A 23350-nucleotide genomic window follows, 5' to 3' on the forward strand; every position below is an offset into this window, starting at 1 on the left:
GGAAAGAAATTGCAGGGACAGGCATGTGAAATAGCCACAACAATCAAAATAATCAATAGAGAACTTACAATATCAAAAACACGGTTCGGATCCAGATCAAAGTGTCCTATTAAAGACTGCAGCAGCAACATACATATTACTATTCAGAGGAAAATATCAAAGACATGAATGAAAATAATAATAATAATAATAATAATAATAATAATAATAATAATAATAATAATAATAATAATAATAATAAACAAGAAGAGGAAGTTTAAGCCAAACCTTAATAATTCCTATTGTTGCTGATGATACATTTTGAGTCGAAGCTTCAGAACCCTGACAAAGAAGGGTAACCTGCAACACCAGAGTTAGTAAAAAAGAGAGAGGAAAAAATAACGGGCATTTACCCTTCCCTTTTACCAGTAAAGGCTCTTTATTCATCAAAGGAAGGAAAAATTAAAGCAGACATTAAAAATCGATTATATGTTCCAACTCCTATACATCCTAATGTGAAGGAAAATTATTTAAGAGATTATGGAAGTCCAGGGATTATAGGTCAGACGACACTTAAGTTTCCTTAACAAAGTAATACACAACTTTCTAGACAAACAACTAAATAGTTTCCCATCAAAAGCAATAAAATGAAACAATGAATCCTTGGAATCCGAATTACTATAGAAATGGAGCCTAAAGTATTGATAAAAATAGGAAGTTCCTTAGAGAAGAAAATGCCATGATTTCTAAGAACTTAAAAGTGATACAATTTGAGAAGTTTGAGAACATTGTTGATGGTAATTAGCAAAAAACAAAGTATATAGAGCCCACAACCACTGAGGCTCTTAGGATCTGGCAAAGCAGATCAAATCTGATAACCCGTGGCGGACTAGACAGAAAATAAGATGAGCAAATTATAATCCATATCCAACTCAATTAAATGATGGACTAAAGGCGATTAGGATCAGATAATACATGGTGGATAGTAGATAAACTGTCATTCCTAAGAATAATTTTTTTAACATAATAATTGAAGTTGCATTTTATTTCGTAATTTGGAAAATTGCAAATTAATAACCAACAAGAAAAGTAAACATATTTTTAATAATTTAATAATTTTGTAATTGTGCATTCATGAAATCAAAAGCATAGGCATAAAAGTACATAAAAAAATAATCCAAATCTAAATAGAAAACTATAGGCTTCGTTTTTTATATTGTTGTCGCTCCTTTAAAAAAAACACTAATTTGCATATGCTCCCTCTATTAGAAAAAAGGGGAAATAAAAGATTGCCTACACTGAAATAATAAGAATACATAAAATGATATTCTTCATAACCTTTTTCTCTTTTCATATCACAAACTTTCATTAAAAAATAAAATAAAAGCTTACTCAAATTATATCTTGTGAAATGATACAAGAATTAATATCAAAACAAATCTTCTAAATTTTTTCTACTTAAATTTCATTGAAAGAAGCTTCCATCGTTGTTTTCAAGATTTTCATAGCGCCATGTTACCTCTATATTTATAAGAAAAAGATAATATTAAGACAAAAACAACATTTCAACTTTTTAAAAACTATAGAAGATAATTTTAAATGATTTTCATACAACATTTATAGAACGGCTATAGGAATAACTATGCTATATAGATCAGAATGTAACATATCTAAAAGTAAAAGTTGTCGAAATGAGAATGCTAACATTGATGAGTCGTATAACGTCAAAAGATAAATTAAGAAATTTTTAACATATTCGCTATAAGTTAGGCATAACACTCATAGAAGATAAAACATGGGAGGAGCATTCAAACTATTTGACTATAAATTTTTGCTATAAGGAATTTAACATATGTTTTTTATTGACCTAGAGAAAACCTATAATAGGGTACCTAGGAAAGTTCTTTACGGGGAATGCAGTAGATATAATGAGGTCATAAAGGATATGTATAATAGAGTAATGACTGCATTTGAGGGGAATCTAGCAATTTTACAATCATAATAAGTGTACATCAAGGTTCTACTTTGAGTCCTTATCTTTTTGCTTTAGTGATTGATAAACTTACTGGGAATATCCAAAATGAGATCCCTTGGCGTATGTTGTTTGCTTATGATATTGTCTTGATTGATGGACGTAGGAGTGGTGTGGAATCTAAGTTGGAGCTTTTGAGAACCATTTTAGGATAAGTAGGAACAAGACAAAATATATGAAAATGTAATTTCAATAACATAAGGTGGGGTATTGGAGGGAAGATTAAACTTGATAATTAAGAAATTAACAACACTAGTGGATTTTGATATCCCATATCTACTATGCAAGTGAAAAGGAAAATTGAAGAGGATGTAATACATAGAGTTAAAGCAGGTAGGGTTAAATGGCGGAATGCGTCAGGCATGTTGTGTCATCATAAATGTTGAATAATTGGCTAAAATGGAGTACCTAAACTCAATGATAGGTCTCTCCCTCTATTTATAATATATGTCAAGTACAATTGGAATGACCATAATACCCTTACTAACTTGCACTTATTACAAACCAAACTCTAACAATTAATAATAATGCTAAATGACTAAATAAAATAACCATTAACACTCCCCCTCACGTTGGAGCATATATATCATATGCTCCTAGCTTGTTACAAATGAATTTCACACAAGCACCTCCCAAGGCTTTAGTGAACAAATCAGCAAGCTGAAATTTGAACTTCACATGAGTGGTTATAATGAGCTTCTATACAAGTTTCTCTTGACTAAAATGGCAATCAACTTTAATGTGCTTTGTCTGCTCATGAAAGACAGGGTTGGATGCAATATGAATAGTAGCTCGATTATCACATATCAACTCCATAGACTGAGAATGTGGAAAACCTAGTTCTTTCAACATGTTCTTCATCCAAACAAGTTCACATGTAGTGTGCGCCTTAGCCCTGTATTCTAACTCACCACTCGACCTAGCCACCACAGCTTGTTTCTTACTTTTCCAAGACATTGAATTACCACTGACAGAAATACAATACCTGATTGTGGATCTTCGGTCGGAATGTGACTCGGCCCAATCTACACCTATACATCCCTGAATATGAGTGCGACCCTGATCCTGATATAAAAGAACTCTCCTTGATGCACCTTTGAGATATTTCAAAATGCGAATTACAACATCCTAGTGGCTTGTTCTTGGGGAATCAAGAAACAAACTCACAACACTTGTTGCAAAGGATATATTTGATCGGGTGACTGTGAGATAATTCAACTTTCCAACAAGTCCCCTATATCAACCTAGGTTAGGAAACACATCACCCATATTTAGCATTTACGATTTGGATCCATGGGTGTATCAACAAGTTTGGATCCCAACAGCCCCGTCTCATCTAAAAGATCAAGAACATACTTTCTCAATGACAATACAGTTCTTGTACGAGATCTTGATACTTCTATACCCAAGAAGTACTTCAATGGTCCCAAATCCTTGGTCTGAAACTTACTCTGTAGGAAAAGCTTTAGGTATTGGATGCCTCAATAATCATCAACAGTGATCACAATATCATCCACATACACAATAAGCAAAATCCTGCCAAATGGAGTATGACGATAAAAAACAGAGTGATCTACTGCACACCAATGAAGGCCAAACTCAAGTACTACAGCACTAAAACAGCCAAACCATGTCCTTGGAGATTGTTTTAATCTATACAATGATTTCTTGAGTCGACATACTGAGCCTGACTCCCCCTAAGCAAAACACCCAGGTGGTTGCTCCTATATACCTCCATATGAAGATCACCATGTAGGAAAGTATTCTTCACATCTAACTAATGTAGAGGCCAACGACAAGTAGTGGCTAAAGAAATGAACAAACATTCTGAGGCAAGTTTAGCGACCGGAGAGAATGTGTCTAAATAATCCAAACCATACACTTAAGTATACCCCATAGCAACAAGGCAGGCCTTGAAACAAGCTAAAGAACCATTAGGATTGACTTTCACAGTGTACACCCAGCAACAACCAACCACAGACTTATCAGGAGGAAAAGGTATCAAATCTGAAGTATCATTATCATGTAGTGCATGCATCTCTTCAACCATTGTTGTCCTCCACCCAAAATGGGATAGGGCTTCAGAAATAGATTTTGGAAGAGTAACGGAAGACAAAATACTAACAAGACAGTAATAAGAGGGCGACAAGAAATCATAACAAACAAAATTAGATATCGGATGTTAGGTACAAGTGCGTTTACCTTTTCAACAGCTATAGGAGGATCAACATCATTAAAAATAAGATCATCTGACGAGGGAACTAGAGGCACAGTAGTAGAAGCTGGAGGAGACACTTCCCACTTGAGTCGCCGTGTGCATACCTACAAATTAGGATGATCCAAGGGACGAGAAGGACTCAAATTGGATGAAGGTGTAGGAGGATTGAGCGTAGATACTAGGTTTGGATCTAGAAGGCAAGGTAGAGGAAGAGACTCATTAAGGTCAACAAAACTCAACGAATCAGTGTAGTATTGTGTAGACTTAAAGAATGTGAGATCAGCAAAGACAAAAAATCGATGTAAAGCAGGACTATAACATCGATATCCTTTTTGAGTAAAGAAATAGCCCAAAAAGATACATTTGATAGCACGAGGATCCAACTTATCCATTCCTGGAGTTAACCGATGGACAAAAGACACAATTGAATATACAAGGGGGAAAGGAGAACAAAGGAACCATAGGGAAGATAACTGAATATGGTATTTTACTACCAAGGACAGAGGATGGCATTTTATTGATGAAGGAGCAAGTTGTGAGCATAGCACCACTCCAAAAAACTTTGGGGACATTCATTTGATACAATAAGGTACAAGTGACATCGAGAATATCTGTGTTTTTCTGCTCTGCAACCCCATTTTGTTGCGGAGTGTGGGCACAAGAGGACTGATGGATCATGCCAGAGCTAGTCATATAAGTACTAAATTAGGTACTAAAGTACTCCTTGACATTATCACTACGAAGTATCCTAACTGGCATATCAAATTGAGTTATTTGGGAACAGAAGGCACAAAAGATATCAAGCAACTCGAAATGATCTTTCATTAAATACAACCAAGTCATCCTAGAGTAATCATCAACAAATGTAACAAAGTACTGAAACCCCAACTTTGATGTGACATGACTAGGAACCCAACTATCGGAAAGGACTAGCATGAAAGGACTAACGATTCATTTGTCAACCCAGGAAGCAAAGGAACACGGTGATGCTTGCCCAATTAACAAGAATCACACTCAAGATTAGACACGAAACTCAATCTAGGAACTAGTTGTTTCAACTTGTCCAAGGGGGGATGACCAAGGCGACAATGGATTTGAAGTGGTGTATCAGCGACTGTGCATGCAATAGGTGGAGAAGGCAAATCAAAGAAGTAAAGTCCACAAACCTCACATCCTGTGCCAATTGTCTTTCTCGTCTTTGGATCCTGAATAACCACAAAATTAGGAAAGAATGTAACAGAAAATTTTGTGACTTTGTAAGCTTACTAACTAACATGAGATTGAAAGAAGATTTAGGAATGTATAAAGCAAAAGAAAGAGAGATGGAAGGATTAGGATTTGCTGTTCCTATCCCCTTAACAGCAAAAGTGGACCCATCAGCAAGGGTAACTTGAGGTAGATTTTTAGGATACTAAAGATCAGAAAGAAGTTGGTTGCACCTGTTATATGGTCAGTGGCAGCAGAATCGATAACCCAAGGACTAGTAGGAAGGATGCCAAATGACACACAAACTGTAAGGTTACCTTTCTGGGCGAAAGATGCAATGTGAGAAGATGCTTGTTGAGACAACTGATATTGTAGAAACATTGAATACTCCTCCTCTGAAATAGTCACAATACGCAGTTCACTCAAACAAGTGATTAACCAATGACCATAATATTAATTGTTGGAACAATTGGAACAACCACGAACAAGGTGACCAACCATGTACAAATCACAAATAAATCAGTACAAGACTGCCACAGAAACTCAGGCACAGCCCCAAGAAAGCAGCTCACAGCATTGAAACAATTGAAGAAGTGAACCACTGAAACTACCATGGAGAAATCACCAACTAACTTATACAACACTGCCACAGCTCACAAAAAACAGCTTATGAGCACTGTCAGTGCTCCAAGAAAGTCATCAATGACAGTTACTAACACTGAACAACAACTGACGAATTACCACAAGTGCATGGTTAAACAAAGATTGGATCTTTACGCAAAACACGTCCAACAGGTTGATATTTTGGTATATGGAAGGAATTGGATAATTGAATCAAAAAACACAGATAATCCCACTATTTCAGACCCAATAAACTCAATAACCATTGATAAACTGCTTCACGAAGCATCAAACAACCATTCCTTGGGTGCCACACTGGAGCAATTACAAAAAGTGAGATCTTTGGGCAAAAAACATCACAAAAAGCACCAAAAACATGTTCATAGAGAGATTGGATCGCTACTGAATCATTTCAGGTCAAAACCATGCCTGAAAGTGGCTTCACGCGCTGGCGCATGGGGTCGTCCCTGGCAGCCTTCATCCGGCGCATGAGGGCGTGTGAGACACTGCCTGGAGGCGGGATTTTAGTGGGGAGCAGATCGGCAGTTTCTGTGGGTGACTATGGTGTTGGTTTTGACAAATTTATAGTGGATTTGATGTTCTCGAACAGGCAGTGTTGCCCAGAAAATTCCAGCGACTGGTCTGTCTTTCTGCTGCAGCTGGCTGTTTTCTGGGGTTACAGTATTGCTGAAAAATCTTCTATGATGATAGACATGCAGCGGATTTTGGGTTTTAGGCTTTGGTTTGAGGGTCGTGGTAACACTTAGGGTTTAGGTTTCAGAATCATGCTCTAATACCATGTTGAATAATTGGGTAAAATGGAAGACCTAAACTCATGATAGGTCTCTCCCTTTATTTATAATATATGTCAAGTACAATAGGAATGACCATAATACCCTTACTTACACTTATTACATACCAAACTCTAACAATTAATAATAATGCTAAATGACTAAATAACCATTTAAAGTAAAATTCCCTTAAAATTAGAAGTAAAGTTCTATAAGATAGCCAAGGCCAACCATGCTTTATGGATCAGAATGTTGGGCAGCTAAGAAACATGATGCACAAAAAGTAAAAGTTTCAAAATGTGAATATTAAGGTGGATGAGTGATATAACATTAAAAATAAATTAAGGAACAAGCATATACGCAATAAACAAGACATAGCACTGGTCGAAGACAAGATAAAAGAGGGGCGGCTTAGATAGTTTGGGCATTTGAAACATAGACTTAGCAGCGCAGCTGTAAGGAGTGAGTGATTTATTGTTTCTGGCAAGAAAAAGGCCAAGGGCAGGCCTAATAGAACTAGGAAGGAGGTAGTGAGGAAGGATTTAATGGCACTCTTAATCTAATAGAGGAAAATGCTCTCAATCGAGTGAATTAGAAGAAAAGGACTCCTGTAACTGACCCCACCTAGTGGAACATAAGGCTTTGGGTGGTGGTGGTGTTGTGGTTGTTATTGTCCTTATTGTTGTTCAAATGGTTTGTGCATTTGCAACATAGGCCAAATAGCAAACCAATGAGGAGGAGTGAGCTAGTCATTGTAAGTGGCAATAGAAGGGGTAAGAGTAGACCTAAAATATCTTGGAATGAGATAGTAAGGATTTAATAGCCCTTAAATTGTTGAGGGAAATTTCTCCCCAATCGTGTAAAAATTGATGGAAAAGGATTCGTGTAACCGACCCCACCAACTTGAGGCTTGGTTTGTTGTTGTTGTTGTTGTTGTTGTTGTTTATTTATCTAATCCTACTCTAACATCACCAAGCCATAGAAAAACAAATCCAAATCTAGTATTAATGAACAACCTATTCTCTCTTTTTTTCAAATAGTATATTGGGGCTCCGCTGTGTTTGGATTACACAACAAAAGATAGTCTATCTCATATTTTATATCCTTTTTTATCTTGTCTCAAGATTTCAAAACTTCCAAAATAAAAATCTTAAAATCATGAAATGTCATTTAGGGACCCTTACATATCTCTCTTTATTTACTGATATAGTAAATCAGCTGAGACAGTTACTAAAGAGCTTTGAGCCTGGGCAGGAGTAACAGCAGTAAGGAAGGGGGAAAAGCTGTCAGTCTCTTCCCTCACACTGTCTTTTGGAGGAGCTTCAAGTGAAAGGAATAGGAAAGTTTTTGAGGATACTAAATTATCAACCCAGAGAATTGTAGATAGATGGCTAAAATGCTTAACTTTTCGCATAGTGTTTATAGTATCACCATGCTCAGGGCATCATATTCTATGTTGATTTTTTCTTTCTAACCCCTTCAGTGCCCGTTAATATTATACTACTCTTTTTCACTCGTAAAAGAGGAGGCATTGATATTGTTTTTCTGCAGCTGTTTTGGCCCTAACCTTAATGAACCCACAACTTGGGTTTCCAATTCACCTATTAAATCCCCAATTCAGTATACCTGCTTCTGCTAAATATAAAAACCGTATTAGTTATATAACCTCCAATAAAACTTGAGAATTCAAAATAAGCTCCAATACTAGCAAATGTGGAAAGATAAGCAATGGCCAATAACAGATGGAAAGATATGTAACACAAAAATGAAACTCAGGAAAATGTGCAAATATGATAAGAACAAGAATGTGATGAAGGTCCATAAGCTCATATATCTATATCTCCAAGATAAAATAACCTCTAAAGGCAATCAAGGGTGAACAAGAAGTGGTTGCATATGCATCAAAGGCATAAAAAAACTTATTAGCGCAGCAAGGGCCGCCAATCTCTTGACATCTCAGTCAAAAATACTCCTCCAAATGCACCAAAAATTGGTAATAACAAAAGATACAAGAGCCACAACCATGAGGAGGCCAAAAATAATAATAATAAAATGTGTGCACATGCACATGCATGTACAAATATACCTCTCTCTATATATCTGAATTTCAGTGGCAAGAAGACCAAAAAGCCACCCAGTTTGTAATGCTAAATGCACCCTCAATGTTTCTTAACTCCCCCCTAATATTCTTTCTAATTAACACCTACAAGAACCAAGCATAAAACAGTTTTCCCCTGTAGGAATTGCCCTTCACCATACCCTGGCTCCCACATCAGCATCGCCATAGGGCTCCAAATTTTTTACTCAGAAAGTGGTGCAGATAAGGGACAGCTGAGGAGGTAATCTGAACAGGCCTAAACCTGACTATTACTAAAGCTTTGTAGTTTTTTGTCATCCAATATTTGGCAGGGATAATATTTTCTCCCAATCTCTAATCAAAAAATGAATGCTTTGATGCAACTGGGGATTCAAAATCTTAGCAGGGATGTATTCACGCTGAATGTCCGCCAATTACATAAAAAATGATCTCATACCAAAACTTCTTCAATCATGGTATGCACAAGTTCTGACATCCCTTCCTAAGGAATCTAGTCCTATACCATATCTTCCCAGCGTGCTAGTTAGGAAACCACTTCCCAATCCCTAGAGATTTCTTTGACAGGGAAATGCATCCACAAGAGATTTTTCCAAGAATGTGAAAGCACATATTCCAGTACCAGATGTCTTGTGAGAAACAAAATTTATATATTACAAAAAAAATAAATTTTCATACGCAAGACCAATCAAATTCTCCTAGATATATAAAGATTGAAAATAGATATGAGAAGACATTGGATAGCAGTTATAGGCCGATTTTAACTGACGTTTAAAAGAGAAAAATCATGAAATCTTGGAATCTAATGACTCCAAATAAGACATCCAAAGTTATTGCATAACTTATCAAAAACAATGTGAAGGCCAATCAAGCAACACATTAACAATTTAACTTCGAAAAAATAATCTGTAAGTGACCATACCAGTTTGGCATAGCCTTCACTCTCCTCCCGAAGAAGGTTAAATTTTGTTTGCTGGTAAAGAAGGCGTGTATTTACTCTGACCTGAGAACAACACCAAAAAAATAAACATTAGTAAAAATAGATAAGGGAAATTGCATTTACTCTAAAATCATCTGTATTTCACACTATGCATACATCTATTTAGCTTAGAGTCTATTTGTATTTTCCGAAACCATTATTACTAAACATGTCAATATTTATGAATACTTTATTGGATGAAAAAGACAGTCATGAAACAAGGAATCTCTAAAAATTTCAAATACAATGATATGTTACTGATTTTTATCGTGAATAAATTTTCAGTAGCATACCTAAGAAATTCGTGTTTGATATAGACCATATTGTATGGAAGTTGCAATTAGTTGCATGATTGAACAGATACATTAGAGTTTTAAAGACCTAGCAGGCTAAGGTAGCCTTGGAAAGTGTAAATTATAGACTATTAATAGTTCAATTTTAAAATAAAATGATATATAGTATCAGTTAATGTTGTCAGCATCTTCAAACACATCTAAAAAATTGGAGTAAGTCACCACAAATGACCCGCATACCTCTTTAGACTTCAAATCTTGAGCCTTTATCTTGATCATTTCGGACTCCCAGAGAAATTCTTCCTACAATGGATAAGCAAGAATGCAATATCTTTTTCTAAATCCTTCATAAATAACTAAAGGACTGATATAAGCTTTCCAAACAAAAGAACAGAAGCTATAGCCAGAAAATTAACAATGTGTAAAATAAAACTGTAAAAATATATAACAATGATCCACCTCACAGCGCTCCTGAAAAAGCTTCAATGGAACCAGTGAAGATTCCACAAGCCATTTTGCCTGAACAGAAAAGAGAAAACATAATCATAAAGAAGCCAAAAGTGATAACATCAGTCCTGGGGAAAAGCAGAGGATAAATTCTAAATGAATAAAAACTAGGAAACAAAACTAGGCCAAAGAATCATTCAAATTTATCAATTAATAATTATAAGAAAATAAAAAGTCTGTAAAGAGGTGTATCTGTGCTGAGACATTTGATACAGCAAGGCTAAAGACAAGAATCAGTCATATTAAATTACCGACAATTTCAATATTCGTTGAGACACAACGTGCCTAGTTGGAATGCTCAAAATATGCTAGCAAGGTTGAAGGCAAGAGACAGCTCATAACGTATTAGTGACAATCATAATTTCATTGAGATGCAGGGTGCCAAACAACACATAACACTAAGTGAAACCAATTGCCAAACAGTATAAATCTAAGTCTCAATTGTTCTCAATTAAACACCATTAAAACAAACATTGTACAGTACAAGGTAACATGAATACGATACCTCTCTCAAACAACAGTGATGCATGTATATGATAAACTTCACCAACCATGGATTAAAATATTTAATTAAAAGAAGAAGAAGAAGACAAAGAGCAGTATTGACACAATGATCAATACTTTATTAACTTAATTTTGCTTTCTTATTGTATTTTTTCTGGTTTTCTTTTTATTTTTTATTATTTTGAGTATTTCTCATCCTCTTTAGATCTTCTCTCTTAATTTCTTTTTAAAACAAAACATCCAAAACTAGATGATTTATCTTTGCACCCCCTCATACCTCCACCCCCAACCCAGGACGTGAGGGTGGTTGCGGGGGTTAGGAAATAATGGAGTGGGAAAGGAAAAAAAAGCCATAGGCTATATTTTGTGACAAATTAAAGGAGAATAACTAAAACAAGAAATGTATATGCTTTTTGGCTGATTCCTCTCTTGTTAGTTGATAGCTAGGAATTTTGTGACAATTTTTTCAAGGGAATTTAAAGACAATCAGTAACATCCCTGGCCTAGCTTAAAAATGCTGATGAATAAACCATCTATTGCATCAAAGTTAAAACAATGCAGAAAATGACATATTTAGTATATTATGAATATAAAATATGGGGTACTAATGAAGAAAAAACATACATACACCTATTCTAGGATGCAAGTTTGGATCTTTCCCCATCAATTATCTTAGGCTCCCTCTCGAAGCCAAATTCAAAGATTGAGGAGTGTAGGACCCCATTATTGGGAAATTTGAAAAAAGATTGGCAGGATGGAAAATGAATTTCTTGTCTAAAGGTGGCAGACTCACACTTATTAGAAGTGCCTTGACAAACATTTCCATCAATTTAATGTCTCTCTTTCCTCTTTCAGCTTCAGTTGCCATGAGGCTTTAAGGAATTCAGAGGTCATTCTTATGGAGGAGTGTGGGAGCCGAGTTCAAATTCCACTTTGTCAAATGGGGCACAATCAAACAACCCACTTGCACTGGAGGTTTGGAGCTGATGTCCCTTCACACTTTCAATAAAGCACTTCTTGGGAAATGGTAGCGGAGGATTATGGAAGAGAATGACCATCTTTGGCAAGGTATCATTGCCTACAAATACGGGTTAGAGCATAATGAATGGATTACTCAGGCTGGTGAAGGACCACATGGTGTAAGGGTGTGGAAATTTATCAGGAAAGGCTAGGATGACTTCTTCCCTTTTATCAGATTTCAAGTGGGGAATGGGGCAAACATTTATGTTTGGCATGATGTGCGGCATGGCCAAGAGGCCCTAACTAAGCCCTAAGTACTTTATTTCCAACTATCTACAACTTGGCCTGCGATAAGGAAGCTCTCATCAGTCATTGCCTTCAAATTTCAGAGCAGGGGATCTTCTGGAACATTCCCTTTTTAAGAAACGTGGAAGATTGGGAAATCCAACATCTTATCAATTTTTATAACCTTCTCTACAACTTTCAATATCAAAACATACCCAATCAACCAAAAAAGGCAGACTATTGACAAAAACGGGGTCTTCCCTGTCAAATCATTCTACAAGAAGCTCTCACCAATCGAAACGAACTACAGTAATCTCCCTTGAACTCATTTTTGGAATACGAGTTCCCCTGTAAAGGTAGCTTTTCTTGCTTGGGAGTCCACACATGGTAAGATCTTAACCCTGGATAATTTGCGGAAAAAAATGGGGGTGAATATCGTCAACAGGTGCTTCCTTAGCATGGCTGAGGCAGAATTAGTTGAGCATATCCTCCTTCATTGTCCCTGGACAAGGAACCTTTGGAATATGGCTCTAACCATGATCGGACAAAGGTGGGCTACTGCCAGCTCAGTGGGACTCGAGTATGGAAAGGGATTCGGGCAACCAAGGAGAAGGGAAAGGCTTTGTCTCTCATCCCTCTTGCAATTTTCTGGTGCGCTTGGAAAGAAAGAAACAAGAAGGTGATCAAAAAAGGGAATGGCTGTCTCTAATCCCTCTTGCAATTTTCTGGTGCGCTTGGAAAGAAAGAAACAAGAGGGTGTTCAAAAACTCTCTTAACCACTTCAGACTAGTAAAGAGCAGTGGATTACAGCTGTTTCCAGCTGGCATAGTAGGATTGTGATGAATGACCATAATGTAATTTTAGATCTTTGTGACATCCTGAATGAGGGACGACTCTTGTGTAATCTGGGTTGGCATACCCTTGATGCCGTTGATAAAGTCCTTTTACTGATCTAAAAAAGAATGTTGTTCACATTAGTAAAAAAAACAAAAATAAAATAAAACAAATTTCTAAAATAGTGATAGGCTAATGCACCCTTTGAGCTGATATATAATTTCTATCCTACCTTTCATATAAATAAAAATTACACTGCGATTGAGGAATATTAAAGCTTGATATACATTGTTGGCCCACAACCTAACAGCTTAAGCTTTTAACTAAAAGTGGAAATCTAACATGGTATCGGAGCTATCAGCTATGGCTGCCAGGACGTGTTGGATTCTAGTCTTGTTGCCCATGTTTCATTGGGCTGCCCGAGTGAGGGAGCGTTAAAGCTTCATATACATCACTGGCCCACAACTTAACAGCTTAAGCCTTTATGCCAAGTTGTGACCTAACAAGGAATACAGTCATGAGGGCCCAAAAAGTAGAGTAGGGCAACAACAGCTTACCAACCTATGGGGTAAATAGCATCACACCCTCTTCACACATGATTGACAACAATGTACCACGAGCAATGGATAGAAAGACATCTCTAAAACCCACATTGCCAAGGCTCAAGCCCCTTTCCGATTTCATCACCTAACAGTCACCCAACTAAGTGATCTCTCTCTCTCTCCCCAAAACCAGACCAAATAAACTCACGCATCAGCCTCTCAAGAACCCTAACAACAATTGTGGGAGCTCCAAAAAGAGATAAGAAATAAATGAGCATGTTGGAGATGGAGGTGCTAACGAGAATAAGACAACTTCCTAAAGATGTGTATGCCCTCTTCCACCCCTCCAACCTCCTACCAACCCTCCCAATCACAGGATCCCAAAAGCTCACAAGATTAGGGTTGCCTCTGAGAGGGAGAGCAAGATAGGAACACGGTCTATCTAAAGAGAGACAGCTCCCCAAGACCTTAAACCTCTCTAATTCCCTACCATCCATATGTCTGCCACCCCACTCTTTGACAAGTTGATCTTTAGTCCCAAAATACTTTCGAAAATTTTCAACAATATGATAACCTATTAGGAATTTCACAGCATTTCTTTCGAGAAACAAAATTGTATTGTTGGCACACTTCTGCCTCCTCCCTCCTAACTCATAAACGTTTAATCACAACCGCCCAACCCAGGGCATGCAAAACATTCTACTCAAAACAACCAGTACCAGAGTAAACAAAAACGGAGACAATGGATCCCCTTGCTACCTTGTGGACCCTTTTAATCGGGAGGAATTCGTCAACCTTCATGAATCACACAACCTCCCCTTGTTTGTTAAGGGCTATAGTTGTGTTACTGTCCTCTTTTTGGGCTTACTTGTTCAGGGTTTTTTGGGGGATGTCATTGCCCAACCAGCAAAGGGATTGGAAGGCAACTCTTTTGTAGTTACTTGAATCTTTTCATTAGTTTCTTTGAAGGACATCTTGTTCTCCTCTCTTTGTACTTTGTTTGTTAATATAATTTTTTTCTTATCAAAAAAATATATATTTCAAAAACAACCTAAATTTATTAGCTACCCTCTATTAACCTATTGCATGGGGACACACACACACACACAATAGGTTTCATCTACACACTGCACCTAGGTGGTTTTCCTGAATGCACAACACCTACTGACCCCGACAAATATTGCCAAAGAAATAGAGCCCTTCCATCAATGTCCACCTTTCATATATAAACATAAAAAAAAGTTCTCTTTCCCCCAAAAACCTTCTCTTCCTTACCAAAACCCATCTCTCTGTTTCACTCTGTTTCCATATATCCATACTTAAAACTACAGAACTCCACCAGGCCGTTTCGTTTCAACGCTGTCATGGACCACTTCCAAAAATAACGAGTGGGTTGTAGATTTACCAGAAAAGATGGAGTTCAAGTTCAAGTTCAAGGAGATCTCAGCTGTTATATGGAATCAATGGCAAGAGCCTCCGCAACACCATCACCACCCTCATTGCCAGAAACAATGGAGTCAACACCAATGCCAACACCTCTGCCCTCATAGATGCAGGAAACAATGCATGATTTGTATAGGCTAATAAAAATGGAATTCTAGAGGGCCTCAGCTATTCGCCAGAATTAATGGCGAAGGGACTGCCTCCAGATATGGAGTCTTAATGGTAAGGAGAATGAAGCTCAATTTCCTAAACAGGATGGGGATAAGATTGCCAGATAAAAACGGATCAAAGAGAATTGGATAATCTAAAGTGCTCTATTAGTCATGATTGGACGGATCAAGAAGGGCTTCTTGAATTGTCAAGTCATAATGGCTGTTTTTTTTTTTTTTTTGTTCTTCTTAGCCTTGTGGACTTTTTGTCCTCCACTAACTTGCATCCTCCCCTTCCTTAATATCTTTCATTCGCTATCAAAAAAACAGATGCTCAATTCATTGTATCCATGTTGAAATTAACTGTTGACATTATCCAACCCACACTCAACTTGTAAGATAATAAAAGTGATAAAACTAATCCAATCCTAAACGCTTCATCTTGGTCCAAACATTATGCCATTTTAGTTCCTAAACTAAAAGGATTCTATTTACCTATTTTTCATTTTACTTGCAGCATCTCGTGCTATGCACTAACCTAAGTCCAAAGAGGCCTATTGGTTTTGCAGCAATTTTATTATAAAAAAACAATCTACACTGCCCATTTAATTGCAGGATTATTTATGAGCTATCAAAATTCTGACATCTTAGGGCCTGTTTGCTATTGTTTTTGTCTTCGGTTTTTTGTTTTCATTTTAGTACAATGAAGAAACTGATTATGAAAACGTGTTTGTTTAAGCTGCCAATTTTTTATTTTTGTTAATGATTTTCAGCTGTGTGAAAAAACTAAAAACCAAATTTTATGATTTTCAGTTGTACTAGCAACCTACAGACAACAACAAAACCAAGCCTTAGTCCCACTAAGTGGGGTCGGCTATATGAATCATTTTTCATCAATTTATGCGATCATGGACCATTTCTATTGATAGATTCAAGGATATTAAATCCTTACTCACTATCTCCTCCCAAGTTATTTTAGGTATACTTCTACCCCTTCTAATGTCCCCCATAGTAACTAAGTCACTCTTCCTCACAGGAGCACTATGCGGCCTACGTTGCAAGTGTTCATAGCATCTCGTCCCTCTCTTATCTTATCTTCTATAGGAGCTAGACCTAACTTACCACAAATATGTTCATTCCTTACTTTATCTTTTAATGTTATACCACTCATCCATTTAAACATTCTCATCTCGACAACTTTTACTTTTTGGATATTATGTTTCTTCGTCGCCCAACATTCCAATCCATATAGCATAGCTGGACTTATAGCTGTCCTATAGAACTTCCCTTTTAATTTAAGGGTATTCTTACCCAACCTACTTTAACTCTATGCATTACATCATCTTCAATTTCTCCTTCAGTTTGCATAATAGATCCAAGGTATCGAAATCTACAAGTGCTATTTATTTCTTCATCATCAAGTTTAACTTTGTCTCCAATATTTCTCCTATCATTACTTAAATTACATTTCATATATTCTTTTTTATTTCTACTTATCCTAAAGTCTTTAGATTCCAAAGCTTATCTCCATAATTCCAACTCAGCCTCTACTCTGTTCCTAGTTTCGTCAATTAATACAATATCATCTGCAAACAATATACACTATGAAACCTCTTTTTGAATACTCTTAGCCAATTGGTCCATCACTAAAGCAAAAAGATAAGGACTCAAAGCAGATTCTTGATGTACACCTATGGTGATTGGAAATTCTCTATTTTCTCCATCTATAGTCCTCACACTAGTCATTACTCCGTCGTACATATCCTTAATAACATCAATATACCTACTACTTATACCTTTTTTTTCTAAAACCCACCATATAACTTCCTTAGGTATCCTATCATATGCTTTCTCAAGGTCAATAAATATCATATGCGAGTCCCTTTTCTTTTCCCTAAACTTTTCTATTAATCTTCTTAAAAGATAAATAGCTTTTGTGGTATCTCCCATGCATAAAACCAAATAGATTTTCTAATACCTTCGTTTCTAACCTTAATCTTTGTTCAACTACCATTTCCAATAGTTTCATCATATGACTCATAAGTTTAATTCCACGATAATTATTACAATTTTGAATATCTCCTTTATTTTTGTAAATAGGTATTATTAAAGTGTTTTTCGTCCATTCATCTGGCATTTTCTTAACTTTTACAATTGTATTAAATAAATTAATTAATCATATAATTCTGTTATCACCTAAGCATTTCTAAACTTCAATTGAGATGTTATCTGATCCCATAGTTTTCCCATTTTTCATCTTTTTTAGTGCAAACTTAATTTCGTTAACTCTAATTTTGCGAATAAATCTCATATTTTTAGTCTTTTTCCTCATTTAACAATTCTAAGTTTAAGCCTTCCATTTGGTTTTCATTAAACAACCTACTAAAGTAACTTCGCCATCTCTCTTTAATGTCTTCATCCTTAACCAAGACAATATTATCCTCACTTTTTATACATTTTACATTTCCTAAGTCCTTACTCTTCCTTTCTCTAGCTTTAGCAAGTTTAAATATACCTCTTTCCCCTTCTTTTGTACCTCATCTATCATACAAACTATTAAATGATCTATATTTAGCTTCACTAATAGCCTTTTTGCATCTTTTCTTGCCTCCTTATATTTTTCGAAGTTATCTTTGTTTCTACATTTTTGCCACATTTTATACAAAATTCTTGTTATCTTTATGATTTTTTGTACATCTTTATCCCACCACCAACTCTCTTTGCTATTCAAGAATCTTCCCCTTGATTCACCTAAAATCTCTTTTCCTATCTTTTTAATAGAGCTAGCTAATCTATTCCAAAGAGTATTTGTATCTATCCCATCCTCTATGGTCCAATCCTCATCATTGATCATTTTATCTTTATATTTTATTATATTTTCTCCTTTTAGGTTCCACCATCTAGTTCGCTTACACTGGTTTATTTTATCCTTTTTCTTCCATTTTTTAACACATATCTAACACTAAGACTCTATGTTGTGTGGTTAGGCATTCACCTGGAATAATTTTACAATCCTTACATGATAAACAATCTACCCTCCTAGTTAAAAAAAAATCTATTTGACTTCTATTTTGTCCACTTTTAAAGGTTATTAAGTGTTCTTCTCTCTTCTTAAAGCAAGTATTCATTATACTAAAATCATATGACATAGCGAAGTCTAAGATCATCCTCAGACTCATTCTTGTCTCCATATCCATATCCTCTATGTATCCTCTCATAATTTTTATCATCTCTTCCAACGTGTCTATTCAGATCTCCTCCTATAAATATTTTCTCAATCCCTGGTATGCCTTGTACAATACTATCCATATCTTCCCAAAATTATCTCTTAAGATTTTCTGCTAAGCCGACTTGAGGAGCATGAGCACTAATGATATTTATTATCTCGTCCTAATATCATCTTGATTTTTATAATTCGATCCCCTACTCTAGTTACATCCAAAACACTATCTTTTAAATTTTTGTCTATAATAATGCCTACTCCATTCTTATGTTTTTCTTTTCCAATGTACCAAAGTTTAAATCCTGATTTATCAATTTCTCTAGTTTTCTCTCCTACTCACTTAGTTTCTTGAAGGCAAATTATATTAATTCTTCTTCTGATCATTGTATCCACAATTTCCATTCTTTTATCCGTACGCGTCCCTATATTCCAAGTTACTAATATAATCCTAGTTTCTTGAACTAACATCTTTACCTGCCACGTCTGTATTGGCAACCTATTGTCAAAATATTTTTGTATCCATAATTACCTTTTTTTGGGTTAAATCATTCATTTTATCCATACATTTTAATTAAAATGAAAATGAAATTTTCATATAAATTAAAAATATAATTAAAATAAAAAATGGCCATAAAATTAAAAAATAATAATAAATAATAAAATTCAATTTACAAATATTTTTACCGTATTTCAATTGTCATCTATAATAAGATTTTTCTTGTAAAGTGAATTTTGAAATAAGGCTTTCCTTGTAAAGTGAATTTTGAAATATAATAATTAAGTAAAATAATTATATAATTTTTATTATAATATTTTAAATTTATACTACTTTGTACTTTTATTATTTTAATCAATTTTATAATTGTTATTTGATTCAAGGACAAAAATGAGAATTTGTTAAACCAAGTTTTCAATTTATTTAGTACTAGAAATATTAACCAAACAGGTCGTTGGTTTTCGAGTTTTAGTTTCTATTTCTAGTTTTCAATTTTCGCTTCTAATTTTTGTTTTAATAATATTTGATAGTGGTACCAAACAGCCCCTTAATTTTTCGGTATCGTTTCTTTTTCCTATTTATGTTTCTGTACAGTGAAAAAATAGACTATGAAAAATGTGTTTGTTTACACTGCTAGCTTTTGTTTCACTTGTCGATTTTTTCACTATTTTCAAAAAAATTGTAAGCCAAATCTTATGGTTTTCAGTTGTTTTAGCAACTTGTTTCAATAATGATTTAATATCCAAATTTAACTTTTGTAAATTAAACTGTTCATTTAATACATAATTTTATATTAAAATTAAAATTAAAATTAATGATCAAGGGAATTTAAAATATAATTAAAATGAAAACAACTATACTTTTTTTAAAATAATAAAAAATAATAAAAGCCGTTTAAAATATATTTTTACTATTTTTAGATTGTCAAGTATAATAAAATTGTTCCTATAAAGTGAATTCTGAAATATAATAATTAAGTAAAAGTATAATAATTTTATTTTTATATAATTCTTAATTTGTATTATTTTTTACTTCTATAATTTAATCATATTATTTAAAATGCTATTGATCCAAGGCCAAAAATGAGCATTTGTTTAATCAAATTTTTAATTTGTTTTAGTTCTAAAAATATTAATCAAACAGGTTTTTAGTTTTTGTTTTTGTTTTTTAGTTCTCATTTCTAGCTTTCATTTCCATAATTTTTTACCACAATACCAAATGGCCCCTAAACTTACCTAAATTCAAAATGTTGCCTTGTGTAATTCATAACCCACAAAATGCAGCATTTAATTTCAGATTTCTCAAATACCAATACCAACAATTTGCATAATCTTTAACCATGGATGTGTATGCATGTCCTCTGTGCACAAGATATTTTAAGTCAAAACATATTTACCATTCAATAAATCTTAATCCAAAAAATAAACACATTTTGAGTTTATAATTAACAATTATTTGCACTTGATAAGCAATCGCAAAAAACATTGCTAGAATAACAAGTATTTTCAATTGGCCTAAAATACGCACACGCACACGCACGCGCACACGCCCACGCCCACACACACACACACATATATGGATACATTTATAGCATTGATATTTATTCATTGTTTCCAAAAATTAAAGATTGACAAATTTGAAATGAAGATAAACAATTGGTGTAAATTTGACGCCTCATTCTTTTTAAACTGTGTAATACGTGTTTATGTTTCTTCCCAACAAAAACTTGCCAAATAAAGGTCATACTGAATGATTGGTAGAAACATGTGAGCCCTTTACATTTAATGGGAAAGGCCTATGCATGTGCCCTTTTTTTTTTACCTATGTTGGAAATGTACTTCAATTGAACTCAACTCACCACACTTACCATTTAATTTTTCATGTTTTAAACTTTCATGTGCAATGCACTTGCATCTTAACAAGTGTCTTAAGAGTTCAAATACTTCTTCCAATGTAGCTCAAATTAGCAGTCTCCTCATATACTATCTAATCCTAAACCAATCCCAAATTTTAAGCCAAAAATAACATCCTCGAGGACTTTATTTAAGAAAACTCAACATCCTAGGTTCAATTCCACAAAAAAACATATTTATATTTAAGTGAACAGAGGTAGTAGGTCAATTTACAACTGGGACCCTCCATTATCAATAAATAAATAAATCAATAAATTAAATAATATCCTCCAAACCAAAAATGATTATTTTTACATAGGGACCAAAACTACCTCGGCAACATGCATCCATTTTCATTAAAAATAAATAAATATGTATCAAGTCACAAACACCCAAGCCCACGCTTATATAGAAGAACAAATCAAAAAGAAATAGAAAACAGCATACTGCAGAACAAAATTTGAATCATATGAACCAAATATGGGAATTATAAGCAAATTAAAATGCAATGTTTTTGCATTCACATACTTTCACATGGATGCAACAAAATGTTGATAGTTCAAATCAAACAATGAATCCCAGCAGCAAGTTTCCACAGTAAGCAAAAAGCATTCAAGCCTATGTGCATCATCCACTGGACAAGAAACACAACATGCATTCTAAAGTTGAATACTTGCCAATTTGATAAGACGGGATCGATTCTCCCCTGACATCGTAATCTGCAATTGATGTGGACACAAGTGAATCAGATACAGTTTAAAGGGTAAATGTTAGTAGAGCATTAACAAAAGAAAAAAAAAATAGAAGCAGCAAGTCATAAATAAAAATATCATTGACTATGATCACTCCAGCTGAAGAATAAACAAAGATAAAATGAATGATCCAACAATAAGTGAAACAACTGTACGCCCAGATCTGAAACAAAATATGAACATTTTATAAATAGTTGAGAACAATCAAGCATGACTTGAGGCTTGGTTTTCATCATCATTGTAGAGTATAATCCTGTCATTATGGAGAAAACCAGTAGCTAAAAACAGAGCAATCCATCTGCATGCAGAACCAACTGGCCTTCATGCAAAATTCAATACCATCCCCCATGGAATTAATAGATCTCCTCTCATCCAAAAATAATAATAATAATAATAATAATAACAATAATAATAATAATAATAGAACTCCAAACTATATGTCCTCTTTGTATCACTAAACAACCACTCACACAATTCCTCACACCCAAATGATTGAAAGGGAACTCTTTGCACTTGACCTCCTTAGTCATTAAGTTCTATTCAATATCCAGTGTTGTATTCAAAGGACTGATCCTAGAATATACGGGCGCACACTTTGAGGAAGGACAACTAATAGCCCTCAATTACATTGACCCATAAGCACAAGTCTCATCCAAACTCCACTATATCGTTAAACATAAACAAATCAATAGAGAAATTTACCCATGAAAGAACCCTCAAAAAAAAAAAGTTGTTAAGAGTCGCATTAAGATTTCAAAATAAGTGACCTTGTAACTTAATAGGCTTTGATGAAATCAATATATGAATGAGATTATTCCATAATGATGAGTCCACCGCTACACACCACCACCCCCAACCTATTTCACACATTACCCAGAAGATAGTTCCCACTATACCACTCTTGATCCTTTTAATAGGAAAGGGAAATTCTTATTAAGGAGAAAGAATATACATGGATTACAACTTATCCTCTGAGACAACTAAGGGGGTGAAAACAAAACAAAAAAAAAAGAAGGAAACAACTACAAGAAGAAATATAAATCAGGCAAACAAGGCCATCCAATCGAGCTGAATATCAAAGAAAACCACACTGCCAAAACAATGTGACAAGAAAATCCACAACTAAGCAGAAAAAATCCTATCCTAAATCAAATTAATTGATGAAAGTCCACCTCAAAAAAATGTGCATTTTTCTCAAGCCAAGTACCCACAAAACAGAAAAAGCTGCACACCACCAGAACAAAGTTCTCATGTTCTTGCACCTTCTGAAACCTCTAAAATTGATCTGCGAAAAAACTCTCTATAGATTTACAGCACACCCAGCACTCTCCAAACAAGCTAAAGAGCTTGTTCCACAAACACCAAGCCATGGGGCATGAAGAAAAAAGATAAGGACAATCCTCACCATTGACATAACACATCATCTATTAATAAAGCCATATAAGGTCTCCTAGTCTGCAACATTATTATCGATGTTAACTCCATTAAAAACAGCCGTTCAAACAAAAGCCTCAACTGTGTAAGGAATTTTAGGGTGCATTCATATCAT

The 23350-nt window shown here is 34.9% G+C and overlaps 1 protein-coding gene across 1 annotated transcript in view; it reads right to left on the reverse strand.

The window, feature by feature from the left end:
• LOC131152934 (THO complex subunit 2) overlaps positions 1-23350 on the reverse strand; it is an 83576-nt gene that overhangs the window by 44526 nt on the left and 15700 nt on the right. The window contains exons 3-8 of the mRNA XM_058104900.1: positions 21727-21768; positions 10674-10733; positions 10455-10517; positions 9865-9945; positions 268-339; positions 69-116 (exon numbers count right to left, since the gene is read on the reverse strand). Coding sequence (XP_057960883.1) covers positions 69-116; positions 268-339; positions 9865-9945; positions 10455-10517; positions 10674-10733; positions 21727-21768 — 366 coding nt within the window. The remainder of the gene's footprint in view (positions 1-68; positions 117-267; positions 340-9864; positions 9946-10454; positions 10518-10673; positions 10734-21726; positions 21769-23350) is intronic.

The sequence above is a fragment of the Malania oleifera genome, chromosome 4 (genome assembly GCF_029873635.1).
Source record: "Malania oleifera isolate guangnan ecotype guangnan chromosome 4, ASM2987363v1, whole genome shotgun sequence".
Taxonomy (NCBI): Eukaryota; Viridiplantae; Streptophyta; class Magnoliopsida; order Santalales; family Ximeniaceae; genus Malania; species Malania oleifera.